The sequence below is a fragment of the Acomys minous genome (genome assembly GCF_964271855.1).
Source record: "Acomys minous genome assembly, chromosome: 1".
NCBI classification, from domain to species: Eukaryota; Metazoa; Chordata; class Mammalia; order Rodentia; family Muridae; genus Acomys; species Acomys minous.
In genome coordinates this window covers 73,647,260-73,665,004 of record NC_140483.1, presented here as the reverse complement: position 1 = coordinate 73,665,004, position 17,745 = coordinate 73,647,260, and the positions used below count along the sequence as shown (strand labels likewise).

At 37.0% G+C, this 17,745-nt stretch overlaps 1 protein-coding gene across 1 annotated transcript in view; it reads right to left on the bottom strand.

The window, feature by feature from the left end:
• Positions 1-17,745, bottom strand: part of CNTNAP5 (contactin associated protein family member 5) — an 893,510-nt gene that overhangs the window by 142,710 nt on the left and 733,055 nt on the right. Inside the window, exons 14-15 of the mRNA XM_084797079.1 lie at positions 8,844-9,000; positions 70-197 (exon numbers count right to left, since the gene is read on the bottom strand). Of these exons, the coding sequence (XP_084653205.1) occupies positions 70-197; positions 8,844-9,000 (285 nt within the window). The remainder of the gene's footprint in view (positions 1-69; positions 198-8,843; positions 9,001-17,745) is intronic.

The following is a 17,745-nucleotide window of genomic DNA, read 5'->3' as shown; positions in this document are numbered from 1 at the left end:
GGGAAAAGTAATAAGTGAACCAAAATATCCCGTGGTCATACAACTCAGAAAGGGGCTGGGTGTACTCACGGTCACCATGGCAACGCAAGGGGCCAATTCTCCAAGTGGCTTCTGAGTTTGATCTGTTGGTATCTGTGATAATTATCTGATTTACAGGCAAGTGATCTTTGAAGGAAAGAACACCAGTATCATTTGTCCTGCAAGACATAAATTTAAGGAGAATAAAAAAGGATAAAATGTAGACTGTCTAAGCATTTTGTGCCAAGACCCTTCTTTTGCAATTGGATACAACATGGCTAGGGTAGCAATGAGCATAATAGGTCTTTCACTTCAGGGCCTGTGTGAATAGTTGGAATACCAATTATAGAACCCATGGCCTGCTTCCAAGCACCACTCGATTTTATATCTTCACTAAATGGACTTACAGCAGCACAGGTAGTTTCCAAAGTTTATAGTACAGATTGTGGACAAGAAGACCCAAATGCTCACTTCAGCATTAATGTGACTTTAAACACCACTTTGCTTTTCTATAAAATAAGATCTTCTGTCTGAGAAAATAACATGAAAACAGACATCACAAATGCCTCTTTAAAATTACTTTTAAGAACTCGCTGATCCACCTGCCAACAGGTTTTAATCAGGTATAGATATTTCTTATTACCTATTAAGTTGTGTTAAAATCTCTATAGTTAATCATTTGCTGTTTGCTTTGTTCTCTAGAAATGTCTTGAAGGTTAATGGGTCTGGCTTCATTCTTGTTAATTATACAAAGAAGGAATTACTAGTTTTCCTTTGATAGTAAAAAATTAGAGAAAGCCAATATTTTCTCATTATTTATTTATTTATTTATTTATTTATTTATTTTAACTTCAATTATTTCATGATTTGGTTCTATGATTTCTTTTTTTCTCTTAGGATGTTCAAAATGTTTCCTTTAAAAATTTTTTATCATTAATTTTTTTTCACATTACATCCTGATTGTAGCCCTCTTCCTTGTTGCCTCCTGATTCCATGCTCCTACCCTTAGTCCTCAGAAAGCAGAGTCCTTCTCCATAACATCTGACCTCAGCCTATTAATTCTCATCTGGATGGGTAAATAATGTCCTTTCTAAGACACTTGACTGTTGGATACACATTGGAATAGCAACTTGCAGAGGATTAAATGAGATTTATAGCTCCTGGGCAGAGTTTCTGGTCTGTGTTAAATGCCCAAAACTATTCTCCCTGACACGTTAGTTTTCCTCTTTGTCCTTGAACTATTCAGTGCCCTCAGGCAAGACAACCTACTTCATAGGCATCCAGCTATGATCCTGGATTGGAGAGTTGTTGCTACATAGCACACATGGAACATTAAATTTTAAGATTTAGAATTGAGCTCATGAGTTTTGGAGAAAGATATTTAATAATTTATCTAGATTATAAATAAGTCAAATATCCACTGGAAGCCTTCCCCTATAGCCCTATTCAAAAATATAAAGAAATACACAATATAATATGTGTAGTTTGTTTTCTATGGTTAATTAGTAAAGCTATTTTTTGAAATACCTGTAATTTGAACGTTTGTGTTTAGAAGCGATTCAAATAATAAGACTTTGTGTCAGCTACAAAGCATATGTATCTATGTTACACACACACACACAGAAAAGAAATTTGCCATTTTTTTCCAATTTAGTCACAAGTAGAGATTTTAAAGCAGAGCTCAAACACCTACAGTAGAGGGAAGACAAAACCCAAACCACTCCTTACAGGAAACATGAGGTGCTATGTTGTTCTATTTTTTCATTTTTATTGCACCTTGTGGGTTCTGAATTATGTCCATTAATGCTGATTTTTCTTCCATTGGACAGCATGATATATTGTCTACATCCATTTGATGCCTTTGTATCAGCACACTGGTACATATTTTTAAAATCTAAGAGCTCTTCCAGAGCTGGGTTCAGTGGCTCATGCCTATAATCCTGGCACTCACGGAGACAGAGGCAGGCAGATCTCTGTGAGTTCAAAGGCAGCCTGGTCTATAAAGGGAGTTTGGGGCATTCACACTACACAGAAAAACTGTGTCTCAAAAAACAAAGCAAAGAAAGAAACAAAAAAACATACACAAACAAAGCAACAATACAAAAGATTCTTCCAAATGACATAGGAAAATTTATATTTGGTATGATGATGTAACTCACATTATCAGGAATGATTTTCATATGAAAATATTAAACAATACAAATAATACAGGATCTCTTTCCAGGGGATGTTTTCCATTGCGAATTGGGTCTTTCTACCACAGTTAACAATTAAGACAATCCCCTGACAGGACAACCTTTTGAAATCCTCAATAGAAACTATTTTTCCCTGTAATTATAAGTTATAGAAAGTTGATGCTAAAACTAACAACCAGATTATTGAATACAACTGGCTTATACAAGTGAAAAATGATGTACCTTCAGACATCTGCATAGAAGAAAAGTTGAGTCACAGCTGTGTGCCATGCAACATATTAGTTTATTCACCTAATCTCTTTGTGCTCTGACTGACACTGATTGTATCCACAGAGGCATTTACTTTTGGCACTGCTGATCATTTCTGTTTTCACATCTAACTCTGTTCAGCAAATGGCACTTCTAAAACCCATTTTCTCAGGGTACAGGATGTGAAATCGAATGGCCAGGTTGTGAAACCAAAAATGGATTCCCAAGTATTAGCACATTAGTGTGAGCGCATGCTCTCTGAAATCCACTGAAAGAGAGTGGCTCCTCCTGGCTGGAAGCTACCACATCATCATGTGGTCACCATCTACTCTAGGCATTTCTGCACACATGGCAACAGCCCTGAATCCTTGAGCTGTCCGTGGTAGGTCTCTGGCTGACCTACCCCAATGTACAAACACAGGCTTTCTTCATATTGAACACAAATCAACTGATTGGGCTTCAGTTTGCTAATTTGCAGTCATTTCAAGAATGAATCCATAAATTTACACCTTGATTACCTTAGCAGATGCTCTGGAAGACCACATCCTCCTTGGTTATATACTCACAGATCTTTTGCTTTATTCATACATAAGAGGTCCATCCACCGCATGGTAAAGTTAATAGAAGTCCCAATTTGTGATATTTCTGACTTTTCAGAAACATCACTTTAATCAACTGGCAATGTATTTTTTCTCAGTGTTTATCCTTTTACTTCACATATATATTTATTTATAGTTTTCATAAACATAATTTTAATAAACAAATCAATGTTGTCTCTTAGAATTGATTTAGGACTTTGTAATAAATAATAATATAAATAACCACATACTTTTTCAAAATGGACTACATGCCATATCTGATAGATGTGAGAATTATTTGCTAAACCAGCTAATAATCTTCAAAGACAGCTGCTCCACCTTTCTCCATTTTAAAAAATAACATAAGGACCAGAAGCCCCCCAAGAGGCTGCAGGCTTTAGATTCTTTAGTTAACAAATGATAAATAGGTGGAATCTCAGAGCTGTTTCGATTTGCATTTCCCTGATGACTAAGGAGGTTGAGCATTTCTTTAAGTGTTTCTCAGCCATTTGATATTCCTCTGTTGAGATTTCTCTGTTTAGTTCCAAGCCCCATTTCTCAATTGGGTTATTTGGTTTGGTAGTGTTTAGTTTCTTGAGTTCTTTATATATTTTGGATATTAGACCTTTGTCACATGTAGGGTTGGTGAAGCTCTTTTCCCAGTCTGTAGGCTGGTGCTTTGTTCTCTTGACAGTGTCTCCTGCCTTACAGAAGCTTCTCAGCCTCATGAGGTCCCATTTATTCATTGTTGACATTAAGGACTGGGCTGATGGTGTTCTTTTCAGGAAGTTGTCTCCTGTGCCAATATGTTCCAGGAAGATGCTCCAGCACACAACAAGAAAATTTGCTCAACCATGTTTATAGCAGCCTTATTCATAATAGCCAGAACATGGATACAGCCTAAGTATCCATCAATAGAAGAATGGATAAAGAAACTGTGGTACATATACACTATGGAATACTACTCAGCTATTAAAATCAAGGAAATCTCAAAATTTGTGGATAAATGGATTGAGCTAGAAATGATCATAATGAGTGTGTTAACGCAGAAGCAAAAAGACTCAAATGGTATATACTCACTTATATCTGCATACTAGCCCAAGGGGCATGTCCCACGAAAGCCTTCACTTACTAGGAAGCTGGGACAGAGGGGAGGACATCCTAATGTGACTCTAGATGCGATAAGCATGGGAGAATAGCAAAGTACAAGGATCCAGAGGGTCATAGAAAACTACCAGTAGAACATTATGGTAGGCAGATTTGGACCCAGGGGTCCCACTCAAACTAAGGCACCAGCCAAGGACAATACAGGCAGTAAACTTTAAACCCCTACCCAGATCTAACCAATGGTCAGAACATTCTCCACAGTTGAGTGGAGAATGGGATATGACTTTCTCACGTACTCTGGTGCCTCACATTTGACCATGTCCCTTGGATGGGGAGACCTGGTGGCACTCAGAGGAAGGACAACAGGTTACCAAGAAGAGACTTGATATCCTATGAGCATATACAGCGGGAGGCAATCCCCTCAGGAACAGTCACAGGGGAGGGGAATAAGGGGAAAATGAGAGGAAGGGAAGAATGGGAGGATACAACGGATGGGCTAACCATTGAGATGTAACAAGAATAAATTAATTTAAAAAAATAAAAAACATGTTAAACAACAAAAATAAATAAATAAAAATAAATTAAAAAACAAATGATAAATATAGGATTTGAATATTTCCCCCCATAATAAAAATTTAGTTATGGATATATTACAGGTAGCTTTTAGACACTAACAGTGCTACCAGAAAAAATAGCAACACCTGGGAACAACTGCATGTGCCAAGTGTATGATCTGCTCACACTATCAGTGCTTTAGATTTGCAAAAGAGATAGGATTAGCTATTTTCCTTTTTTATAATGAGTATTCTGTACCAAAACCACACAGTCACTGGGGTTGTCTGAAGTTGAACATGTGCTTTTCATGGGCTTTGAAGCACAAGAAAAATGAGATGATGTCAGGAAGGAATTGAGTAGTCTGTCACAACAGATCTGTCCTGAGCCCCACCTAATCAAGGGCTCCAGAAATTTCTCAGCAAGAAGAGGCTCTTGGAATCTCTCAGCGTATGGCTGTGTGAGAATGTGGCAAGTGCTGAACACCTCTCCTCCTTTCACTCCTTCAGCATGAGTTACTGCTCTTGTTGTTGTGGGAAACATGTATTTTGACTGGCAGTTCAAGGTATCCTTCATCATGATGTCAAGAGCTTTTGGAAACTGGTCATATTTCCAGTAGGCAAAGAAGTGAATGTTGCTGTTCAGCTCCTTTCTCCCTTTTTACACTGTCTGGAATGCCAGGACATGGAATGCAATTTGCATCTCAGTTGACTTAAGAATGCTTATTTTCTTGCTAATTGTAGATCCTCTCAAGTTTCCCATCCCTATTGACCATCATATCACTGTTTTATTCTCTCAAGGAGTTGCCAAATGTCTACATGTTCTGCATAGCCAGAGCAGCCCACATGGTACTGGCTCTGTTAGAATCTGAGTAACGACCAATTTTTCTTCAGTCATTTTTCTCAATCTATCTGAGTCCATCCATTAACAATTCTAAGGTGGGGTTCTAGTTAATATAGTAATTTGTAAAACAATACAAAATTACACATCAGAACTCAATTCAGTCACAAGTCATTTCTCATGAATGTTTTGAAATAAGAAGTGATAAAAGTAGAATATGACAGACTATGTCCCCATTAAAGCCAGAACGATGTCCTAACATGTATGTTTCTTTAGTGAAGCCAAGAAAATTTATTTGAAATATTTTTTTGTCAAATAATTAAGTTGAAAAGTAACACTCTTAATTTGAAACACATTTAGTAATAATTTAACATGTAGTTTAAAATACTGGATACCTTTGAAGTATTTATATTTAGAAACACTGTATACACCAAATAGTTATCTGCAGTAGTATTTTCCATGTGGCAACATATAAATGTCTATGCCACTGATGAAAACAACACTCATTCCAACAACTACAGTTAATCTTTAATAGTCTTTTATGGACGTGTGGATGTCAGGTTTCCCTCCATTTTCCATGAGGATATCAGGGGCTGGTATTGTACAGGTCTTGTTCAGTAAATCTATTGATGAAACAGCTATATTGTGTCCAGCTATCATATTTTTCCTGCATATTTCTCATTTTCTGGTTCATACATTTTACCATACTCAGCTTCTGTAATGTTTCGTGAGCCTTGCAGAATAACATGGCTGTCCCATTCAGGAATGAGAACCCCACAATCACACTCTCAACACTGACAACAATTACATGTTTCTGCATTGCCTTTACTCTAATAAGTAGCCTCTCACTCAATTTTGGGTAAGCAAATGTAATTAAAGTCAGTGGCCATAGACAAAATAAAGATGTGAAAGTAATAGGGAGGCTTGATAAAATTTCCTCCAGTAGATGGCTGTGATGAGAGACGTGAATTAAAAATTAGAAAAAATTTCATTATAAAAGCACATGAAACTATCAAATAATAAAAAGTTAAATACATTTTGCACACGGGAAGGATACATGAAGATTCAAAGCACCAGTGAGGTGAAAACTTTTTTATTCACATATTCTGAAATCCTTAAATATCTTATGTTAAAGATGTATTTACTTTTAAATAAATGTTAAAGTTACAAATTGAGCAAACTAATCAACTTTATGCATCATTTACAATTTGGTAGATGAAGACAAAATGCAGTGAAGTTTGCAGATCAGACAAAGAAGACAAAGGGCTCCGTCTTGTAGATTCAGGTCTGAGTGCTAGCTACACTTAGTAGTAACCTTGGGTGTCCTTTCTCAGAAGCTCTCCACATTGTTTCTTGAGACAGAACCTCTTTTTATTCACTGTTTGAATAGTGAAAGCACAGTGGTCTCACAACAAGCAGACACACTTCTCTCCAAGAGGAAAGACTGAGATTGGATGCCAATCTCCAGATACTGCTCATCTATTTTGTTTTATTGGTTATTTGTTTGTTTGAGTTTCTTTATAGACCAGTTTTTCATTTCTACTTTGTAACTGTAATTTTGCTACTCTAATGAATTGTAATATAAGTATCTGTGTTTTTAGATGCTTTAAGGTGATCCCTGTGAAATGTTCACTTGACCCCCAAATGGGTCTCAACCCACAAGCTGAGAATAACTGTTTTACGTGGTCTATCATTTGCAACTTCCCAAATGAGTCCCAATCACCCACCTGCTTCCACTTCACCAGTGCTGGGATTCAAGACCTATACTCATGTCTGCTCTGTAAAGAACATAGTTATGTGGATTCTGAGGGTTTAATTCATGTCTTAAATCTTGTGTGGCATACTCTTTACTGACTGTCCCATCTCCTCAACTCTAGCTTTCTGATATGATGTAATGTTTTGAATAAAACTTAAGTTTCATTGAACTGATTCCTGCGAGTAAGAATTTGAACAGAAAAAGAAAATACTGTATCCCAAAGAAATGGTTGTTTATCTGTGAGGAGCTGTAACTGAGAATCATTTGATGAGGAGAGAAACACTGCAGAAGCTCAAGGGCAAGGTGCTTGAAATTCAGCCCAGACCTGAAAGCTGAGTAGACACAGTATGTGTACATTTTCATAACTGATAAAATGAAAACTGAAAAACTTGTCTGGAGCTTAGAGATGATGGCCAAGATCTAATGAATAAGATAAATTACACATCGCCTTGCTAGACTGATCTGGTGTAGGGAAGTACTGCAGACCTGGTGTCCAAAGGACATTGGTTTGAACTCTGGTCTTGGCATTTGTCAGACATGTATAACATTAAAACTCCAATTTCTCAACCTCAGGGGACATATTCTTATTGGATATCAGATTGTTGTTGTGGTAAGTCAAAACAAGCTAGTAGAATAAAATATTTAAGATAGTGTTAGAGGTCACTAAATGGTGGTAAAGGCACTAAACATCAGTGGGGGGGAATAAGCCATGCATGTAATTGCACACCCTTTTCTCTAGACACTTCCCCAGGACATGTATTTCAAAACCTAACTCAGAATCTGGGATGACGACTTGAGAGTAAAATGATTGCTTTAAATAGGAGGACACAAATTGGTCTCCAGAAAACACATTAAAAGGCCATATGTGTTCCTAAAGGCTTATGATCCCAGCAGAGACAAGCAGCCAGTTAGCCAGCCATGCCTGCTTGAGGAGTTCTGGGTCAGGTGGTATCTAAGGTATGACAGTGGAAGTTGTCTTCTGGCTTCCACACACATGCATAAACACAGGCATGAGCACTCACAAACACAAGAGAATCTACACACACACACACACACACACACACACACACACACACATGCACACATATTGGTGTGGCATGGAGAGAAAAAAACCTAATGAAATGATGAAGCTCTTATTACATCTCATTCTTTGCTTAAAATGGATGGTTCACAACACAAGGACTGTTGGCACAAACCTCAGCATTACCCTTCAACATAAAGAGCAGACTTTATAATTTTTGTTTTTATTTTTTATATGAGTATCTTCCTCTTATGATGTGAACTATGTGCTCTCAGTACTCATAGAATATCTTTTGGAATTACAAGCATTTGTTAGCCAGCACATGGATGCTAAGAAGCAAACCCAGGTCACATGGAATTCCATTGCTCTTAATTGCTAAGCCATCTCTCAGGCTTATAGGCCCCCTCTTTTTTTTAATGTAGCCCTAATTCCCATCAAACTGTTAACTGCATCTTTATCTCCTAGTAGTAATGCTACACATCAATTAACACTTTAAACCACTCTAGGAAAACTGAAGTTCTCTTTACCATTCATCTGTGTCAGCGTCACAATTGCAAAAGTGTCGAATGTCCAGGCAGCTCTCCTCCAGGCCACATCCACACTGCTGGACTCCAGGAACAGAACCTCCCCAGTAAGGATGTCTTTCATTCGCCCTCCCTATCCACCAGGTGAATGGGGCTCCATCTAAAAGACAAGATGTTTCGTAAGTCAGAAGTGCAAGCTGATAGGCTACAAAGGAGCTCACAGTGCTATGTGTGCGCGCGCGCGCGAGCGCGCGCGCGTGTGTGTGTGTGTGTGTGTGTGTGTGTGTGTGTGTACATATACAGTCTCTCTTCTCCTTATTCCATGTCTCTTCCAACACATTCTGGATTCCATTTTCTATTTTTCCCTTATCTATTTCAATTCTCTCTATATTTTAATATACATACTCAAGCACACATACAGTGATACATGTTAAAAGATATTTTTATTAAAAGAACATTGTGAAAGATTGTTGAATGACAGCATTAAGTGTCAGGGACATAAACTCTAATTGATCAGATTTGACAGTATCATAACTGATTTGGTTGGATCAGCTCTAAAAAAATTTAAAGACATTCTTTTTATGTGCAGCAATGCAAAATTTACAGTTTAATTTAAATAATGTGTAGTAGAATGTTTTGATATAGTTTAAAACAGAGTAAAGGGAAATTTTCAGGTTATAAAATCCCTCCCTTCAAAAATAGTTTTTAAAAAGTCACTTTAAGTGGGCCAATACAACATGAGTTTTCATTGAAAAGTCATAATCTGAGTCCTATTCTACCAACAGACAGTGGAACTAAAAAAAAATTGAACTTTCATTACCTCTGCCTAAAAGAAATAAAAAAAAAGTTTGGATAATTTTCAAATGCCAAGATGGTCTACTTCAGTACACAGAGAGATGAATTCACATACTCATCATAAAAAGGAAACAAATTACAATGAGGGAAAAACTAGAAAATCTAGCTTTCATGATCCATGTGTCATTTTCCTGTGTCTTTAGCATCTTTGACACCTAACATTACTCTCTCCTCGTCTTCTTTCTAAATTTTATATCAGCTTTTAAACAAAAAAAAAAAACAAGTAGTACAAAAACAGCAACACATGTGAAGACATACAGAAATACACTACCAAATATATATGTGTGTGTGTGTGTATCTGTGTATGTGTGTATCTAAATATATATATATGTGTGTGTGTGTGTGTAAATATATATGTATATGTGATTCCCAGCACCATAAATATACATATATTTGTATATACACATATGTATACATATATACATATATTTATAGATATACATATACATATATATGGGTAAAATTATTTACCATTGAAATTGTTTAAGACAAAATAACACAGTCTAACAAAATAAAGGCCAGTATTATCCAAACCAGTGTTCCTTTTGATAGATAGTAAAGAGAGTGGGAATTAGGGTTAAACATAATGTACACACATGTAAAAGGGATTGTGTTCTACTTCCCATTGATTTGTTTTGTCCCTACAATACCATAAGTAAAATAAGTTTTTGCTCTAAGAGAAGCCACTAACTTTCAAGTTCAAAGAGTCAGGGGAAGAATGTGTGAAGACTATACCCTCGTGAGCCAAGGAAAATATCTAAAATTAAAAATTCAATGCAACAGAGGGAAAAATAACTAGATTTCATTATTATATTTCTGTTGTCTTTAATGATTATGAGCACCACAGTAATATATAGCTGCAATCCAGAAAAAGATATCATATTCTAAAAAAGAATTGACACAGATATGAGTGCCCTGGACACCATCAGCTGAAGGCACCAGATCTGGCTTCCATTGGCAATGGCTATCTTCTTTTTGCTTGGCAAAATGATAATAAATACTTAAAATTAAAAAAAAAAACCGGATCTCTTACTTACTTTCAAGATTTAAGATTCTACTGTTGAAGCTCAGGATATAATTCAAATGGCACAGAGTGCTTGACTAGCACACAAGAAGCCCAGCACCATATACAAAAGAGAGGTATAGTGGTGCAGGCATGTAATTGGATAGCTACGGCTGTGTAGACAGGAAAATCAGAAGTCCATCATTCTCCTAAGCTACATAAAATGCCAGAGGCCAGCCTGGGCTACAAGAGACACTGCTTCAAAATAAACAAAAAAATCTAAAGCTGTTGTAAATTTTTGTTTGCATTTGATAGTACATAGGACGTTTACACAGGCAGGAGTTTACTGCAGAGGGAAATACTAACTTTCATACAGTCTATATCTGTATACCTCCTCTGAGTTGTCCGCACAGCTAAATCATCCAGAAGTCTTTGAGGCAAACAGGCAGAGATAAGACATTCAGAAGTCCAGTGCTATACACCATGAGAAAAATAGGAAAGGTCTTTATGAAAAGCATCATTCTTTTGAGGTACTAATTGCTGAGAAGAACTGGAAAAGACAAGCTTCACCCTGTAAGCACATCTGGATTAAATTCAATACCCCTTTTAATACTATCATCCTTCTTAGAGTTTCCTGAGTGGATATCCACTAACTGGTACTCTTCAATTAATGTAATCAAAAAACTACAGAAAAATCTCTCTCATCTCAAGCACCCCAATCACCTTTAAAAACTTCAGATAAACCCTGTCTCAAATATACCCACAACAAGAAAAAAGAAAATAAAAGACACTTCTGATGAATTGCCTTCTTCCTAAATCCCTGGCTAGACAAGCCACCTTCAAGTGGCTTCAGCATAGGACAGCTTGCTTTATTTAACTGTATACAAAGAAAGGAAAAATAATAAAAATAAATATTAAAACATATTTGTATTTAAATATCTGTGTATATAAAACCTGGGCCCTTGTGGGGTTTTTTTCTTCCAAGCATCTCAGCTTTATTTCTCTGTCATTGTAAAGTAATGGAGAGAACAGAAAATGAGTCCACTAAAAACTACAAACAGTACATGGGTGTCCTAAATTCTCAACTCAGTAATATAGTCAAGGAAATGATCTACACTTTCCCTGCAAATTTTGGCCTTTGGAGACATTTTTTCTATCGAAAGAAAACTGTTTCATTAGTGAAGAAATAAAATATTGTTACTTAATTATTCTTAAAATATTGGATTATTGGGCAAACATTTACTGACAGTATTTTTAATTTATTTTGGACATTATTGTAAGCACTACATCATTAGGGATAAATCACAGGGAAAATAAAAGCAAAATCCAAAACAAAGGATGCCTCTGAGTTTGCATTATGAACACAGGAAATAGCAAGACCCAGCATCTGGGACTCCAGGTGAGAGAAGTATGGGACAACGTGAAGATAGAAGGACCCAGAGGGTCCTGTAACCCTACCAGAGGACCATAAAGGCTAGCAGATCTATACTCAGGGGAGCTGCACAATCTACTGTACCAAGCAAGGACAAAGCATCCAGTAAACTTACATCCCCTATTCAGCTCTTGCCAATGGACAGCTCATTCTCCACAGTTGTATGGAGAGTGGGGACTGACTCTGATATGAACTCGGTGCCCCCTATTTGACCACTTCGCCTTAGTGGGGAAGCCTGTTGGCACTCAGAGAAAGGTGAAGCAGCCTATCCAGGTGAGACCTGATGGGCTCATAGGAAGGGCGGTGGTCCTCTTCTGTCACAGACCTAGGGGACGGGGATAGGGTGAAAGAAAAAAAGAGGAGGAACTAAGAAAATACAAGTGAGAGGATAACAATTGGGAGGTAATCGGAATACATTATTTTTTGAAAAGGTTATTTTCACTAACATACTGAGTTTCCGGTGAGCTTGGAAAAAACTGTCAATAAATAAATCTGTTTTACAAAAAATAATGCTTTGATAGAGGAGTTGGAACTTAAGACATGGGATGGGAGCATTTGAGCAAAAGAGATGGGAGCAAAATCACATTCAAACTTGCAAAAATGAACATCTGCTTTGTCCTGCTCTAAGAGAACCAGACTCTCCCTGAATAAATGGTTACTAATGATTAAAAAAAAAAACCAGAAAACAAAACAAAAAATACCCACAGGAAATATAAAAAATTTCAAATTACAGGCGGGGGAGAAACCTCAGTCAGTCAAGTGATGGCCTTATAAGATGAGGACTTAAGCTCTAGATCTACAAATGAAAATGGAGGAGGAGGAAGAAGAAGAAGAAGAAGAAGAAGAAGAAGAAGAAGAAGAAGAAGAAGAAGAAGAAGGAGGAGGAGGAGGAGGAGGAAGAGGAGGAGGAGGAGGAGGAGAAGGAGGAGGAAGAGGAGGAGGAAGAGGAGGAGGAGGAGGAAGAAAGAAAGAAGAGAAGGAGGACAGTAAGGAGGAAGGGAGGGAAAATAAACTCCACCCTATGTCTCATGTGAGATCCTTGGCCAATTAGCTTAGATTACTCAGAGCTCCTTTACAGTGACTGGAAAAAAAACCATGGGGGTAGGTATGTAGTAACACCAAAGACTATTCTATGACCTACACACACACACACACATACACACTGTATCTGCATTCCAAACATTGCAGAAAATCAAGTTCAGAAATTTTACTGGAGTGTAGGACATACCATGATATTTGATATGCTGTTTCTGATATTCTGAATGTGCTACTTACAGAGCAATAGCTCAAGGAAAGAAGAAAACAATATATTTGTGCCTATATGACCATGCATGTGTGTGCAGGTGAAGGCCAGAGATGGGCATCTAGTGTCTTCCTCAACCATGCTTCACCTTATTTTCTGAGACAAGATCTTTTTCTGAACCTGTAGTAGATCAATTCTGCTAGACTAGTTTACCACAAGATCCAAGGTTTGATCTTGTCTCTATTTTCCTATCACAGGGACTGCGTATACTCATGGACATACCCAGCATTTATACCACCACTTCTGGCCTTTCCTTTTTCTTTTATTTATTAATGTGCATTCTAGAATTTGAAATGACTTCTCCCTAATTTCAAAATGAACACATAACCCAAGGTGCCATCTACTGCTCCTGAAAACATAATCTATTTTATAAAAACAATTAGGTATGAGGCTGGATTGTGCAAGTATGGGTTAATTATGGTATCGCTTATATAAGAAATTCAGGTCAAGTCATGGACTGGCCTCTTTGTACAATCAGGGCTCAATCAATAGACTTAAAATTGGAGATTCCTATTGAATTTTGAATTGTTAACTTTTTTTTTTAAGTAAATACACAGCCACTCAGTGATGTCTACACAAGATCCAGGACAGTTCAGCTGACTCTGCTTTCAGGAGCCCTGCAGGAATCCTTATGAGAAAACCAGCAAGTAGTTGCAGAGCCCTGTGAATGCAGAAACAAACACTGCTATGTTGAGTTCTTGCTGGCACTACTATTGTTGCTTTAATTCAATTTTTTTGTCTCACATTCTCTTCAGAGAATTGGTATTCTTTCTTTTTTTTTAATTTTAAGTAAAATAAACTTACATCATCTCTTCACTTCCTTTTCTTTCTTCTTTCTCAATCCTTTCCCATGTTCCATTGTTCCAAACCTTCTTTTTTTTTTATATTACTAGTCTGAATATCATCACCATCATCATCACCATTATTATTTTTGTATGCACAAGTATAAAAATACCACCTGCTGAGTCCATTTATTGCTGTTTATTTGCATGTGATTTTTGTGCTGCCCACATAATATAGAAAAGCCAATTAGAGAGCTCTTCCCTGGGAAAGACTCATTCTCCCTCTCTCAGAAGTCATCCATTGCTGTCATGTCTGTTTGTTTTGTTTTGTTTTTTAGAAGTTGGTCCCCACCAAATTCATCCCTTCCACATTAGCATATATTAGCATCATACAGGTCTTGTTTGAACAGCTTTACTTTTGAAGGATTATGCATGTGGCTTCCCTGTCATTTTTAAGGAGACACAGTTTCACAGCCTACTTCCTGACCCTGTGGTTCAAACCATCTTTCTACTCGCTCTTCTGTGAGCCTTAAGGACAAGAATTGGAGCTTTGATTTGGTACATGCTTGCAGTTTTAGATTCTGGATAACTCAACATGTCAAAAGGAAGAGTAAACTCTATCTAATTTTCAAACCAGTTCTACATGCAACCCTCATATCTATACATAACATCACTTTCAAATATACTGTTTGGTATTTTCTTCAATTTATATGATCATTTTTCCAAATAATGATGGTCCTGGCTCATCTCAGAGTCTACTTTTCTTCACATCGGTTCTTAAGTATCAAAGACTGTCCTCTAACTCACTATGTAATAAAAGATGACCTGAAACTTACAGTCCTTCTGTCTCCATTTTCCTACTACTTGGAACACAGATGTCTACTGCTAATCCCATTTTATGCCATACTGAGGATAGAACCCTGGGCTCCGTAGCTAATGGACAAAGACTTTGCCACGTAGCTCCAACCCCTAGATCTTCACCTCTGAGTCTTAATTACTCCCATTCATGTGTTCCCTTAGAAGAAGTGCTCAGAATGTTGTAGAAACAATTATAATGACTAATCACTCCTAAATGAGTTAAGCACAGCACTCCTTCGCAATCATGAATAAAAGAAGATTGAATGTATGTTTTAGATATATTCCTTTTGCTATGATAATAAAATAATAAATCTCTTGTAAAGGCAACCTAAGGGACAAAGATTCTTTTGGACCACAGTTCCCAAGTCCATCCTGATAGAGAAGACATGGCATCAGTAGCAGGAGGCTTGAGGGTACCATTGCATTCACATACAATCTACAATAGGGAAACAGGAAGTGAACAGGAATTGAGGGTGAGCTATTAATACTGGAGGCCTACCTCTGATGAATGACTTCCTCCTATGAGTCTTCACCTCATAAAGGTTCCACAACATCCCCCAAAGCACCACAAACTAGTAAACAAGTGATCAAACACAGGCAGGCATTAGGGCCATTTCATATCCAAACCACAAACACACTTGAATCTCTCTCTCTCTCTCTCTCTCTCTCTCTCTCTCTCTCTCTCTCTCTCTCATGCTGTTTGTCTATGTGTTTGTATGTCTTTGTGCCATGCCCACATATAAATATAGATAAATTAAATGATCATAAGTTATTTACAAAATAATATAAAATGAAGAAACAATCATGGAATCTCTGTGTTAATGGTTTCTCAGTTCTACATAGTGCAAAGGTCATGATATGATATATCAATGATATAAATTTTACAAGACTTTGGATTCTCTGATGGTGCTTTTACCATTCAGAAGTAGAGCATGTCTGCATCTTTGCATAGCATAAATCTGAGTAATGTAGGCAACAAATACAGGCCAGAGCTAGACACTGACTTTTGTCTAAAAATTGTAAAGTCTTATGGGAGAAGTGGCACTTGCTTGGAGGTTATATTTTGAGGAAATTCACAAATGCTGTCTTAGTGAGAGAAGCATTTGGGCTGGTAAGGACCACAAGGTCAGGGGATCTGATTTACTACAGTGTCTTTAGGAGGAATAGGACTCTACATGCACTGAGCTAAGCATTATCTGATACTGACTGTAGCTGGAGGGTGTGGGTGTAGAAAGTAAGAGAGATAGCCAAGGCCATTTAAGTTATGAGAAAAAAAAATAAGCATTTCACTATGTGAACAAAATACAAGTCAGCTAAATGTTATAAGAGGAAAGAGGGATGCTCAGTCAGGATAGAAATACAGCTTAGTCAGCAAAGTGCTTTGTTGAGCAAACATGAGGTCCCACCCATCAAAAGATAGGACAGGTAGTATGTCTGTAATCTAACATGGAACAGTCAGTCACATCCAGACCCCAGTGCACATCTGCCAGATAGACTAGCTGAATCAGTGAGCCATGGGTTCAATGACTGATCCTGCTGCAAAATACAAACAAACAAACAAATAATCAAACAAAAACAAAAACACAGGACAAAAAAAAGTCGATGGGATGGGGAGTGGCTGAGAAAGGCAGTCAATGTCAACCTCTACTCTTACATACATGCATACATTCATACATATGTGTATACACACACATGTAAAATACAAAAAGACATTTTACACACTCTTTCTTTCTAAACTGCATATCATTTTTGAAATTAAAAAACAAAATCCTAACATTTAGTTACAGAGAAAACAACTTCATCCATATCAGAAAATAATGACCGACATTCATCAACATCCATCTTGGGCTTACGGCTTGTCAGCCAGGATGATTAAATCAGAGAATACACTTAATAGTGTGATTAAGAACTACTCAGCCACATCAGGAATTAACAATTCAATAATGTTGTTCATTGTTCTCTTTCCTGCTTATTCAGCTGAAGTGAACCCAAAAGAGAGAGAGAGAAACAGAAAAGATTAATGACATTGCCATTCCAAACAAATGATAACTATCTCTTTGATGAGGTCACTAAAAGCTGGACAAACAGAGGCTCTCTAGAGAACGCCAGGCCTCAAAGAACATTTTTAAATGTTTTATTTAAATTTTTTTGGTATATACATTTATATTATCACACTTAAATAAAAAAATTACATACAGCAACAAGAACCACAAAACACTCATGGATTATATGAATGTTACATTCATGGTATTTTGGCTAAATATATTTAGCAACCTTGTAGAAAACATCTTTCCTATCTTGGTGACTCTAAAATTCTGAAAGAGAATCAAATAACATTTTATGAGAAACTGGTTCATGGATCCTAAGGCTGTGAAAACCTTGAGATCCTAAATTCCCACATATAAAATGGCATAAAAGTATTACAAAACTTTCATCACTTTCCTCTGAAATTAAGTAGTTTCTGATTATCTAGAATATGCAATGCAGATATAAATGTAAAATAAAAAGAAACAGCCAAAAATACATATTTTAAAAACCACCTTTGCCATATGCATAAGTACTACCCCATACATAGGATGGGCTCTGATGTATATGTGAAAATAAAGTATATACTTATATAAAGAGAAAAACAGCTTGTGGCTGAGAAGGCAGCACTGTGGTTATGATCACTT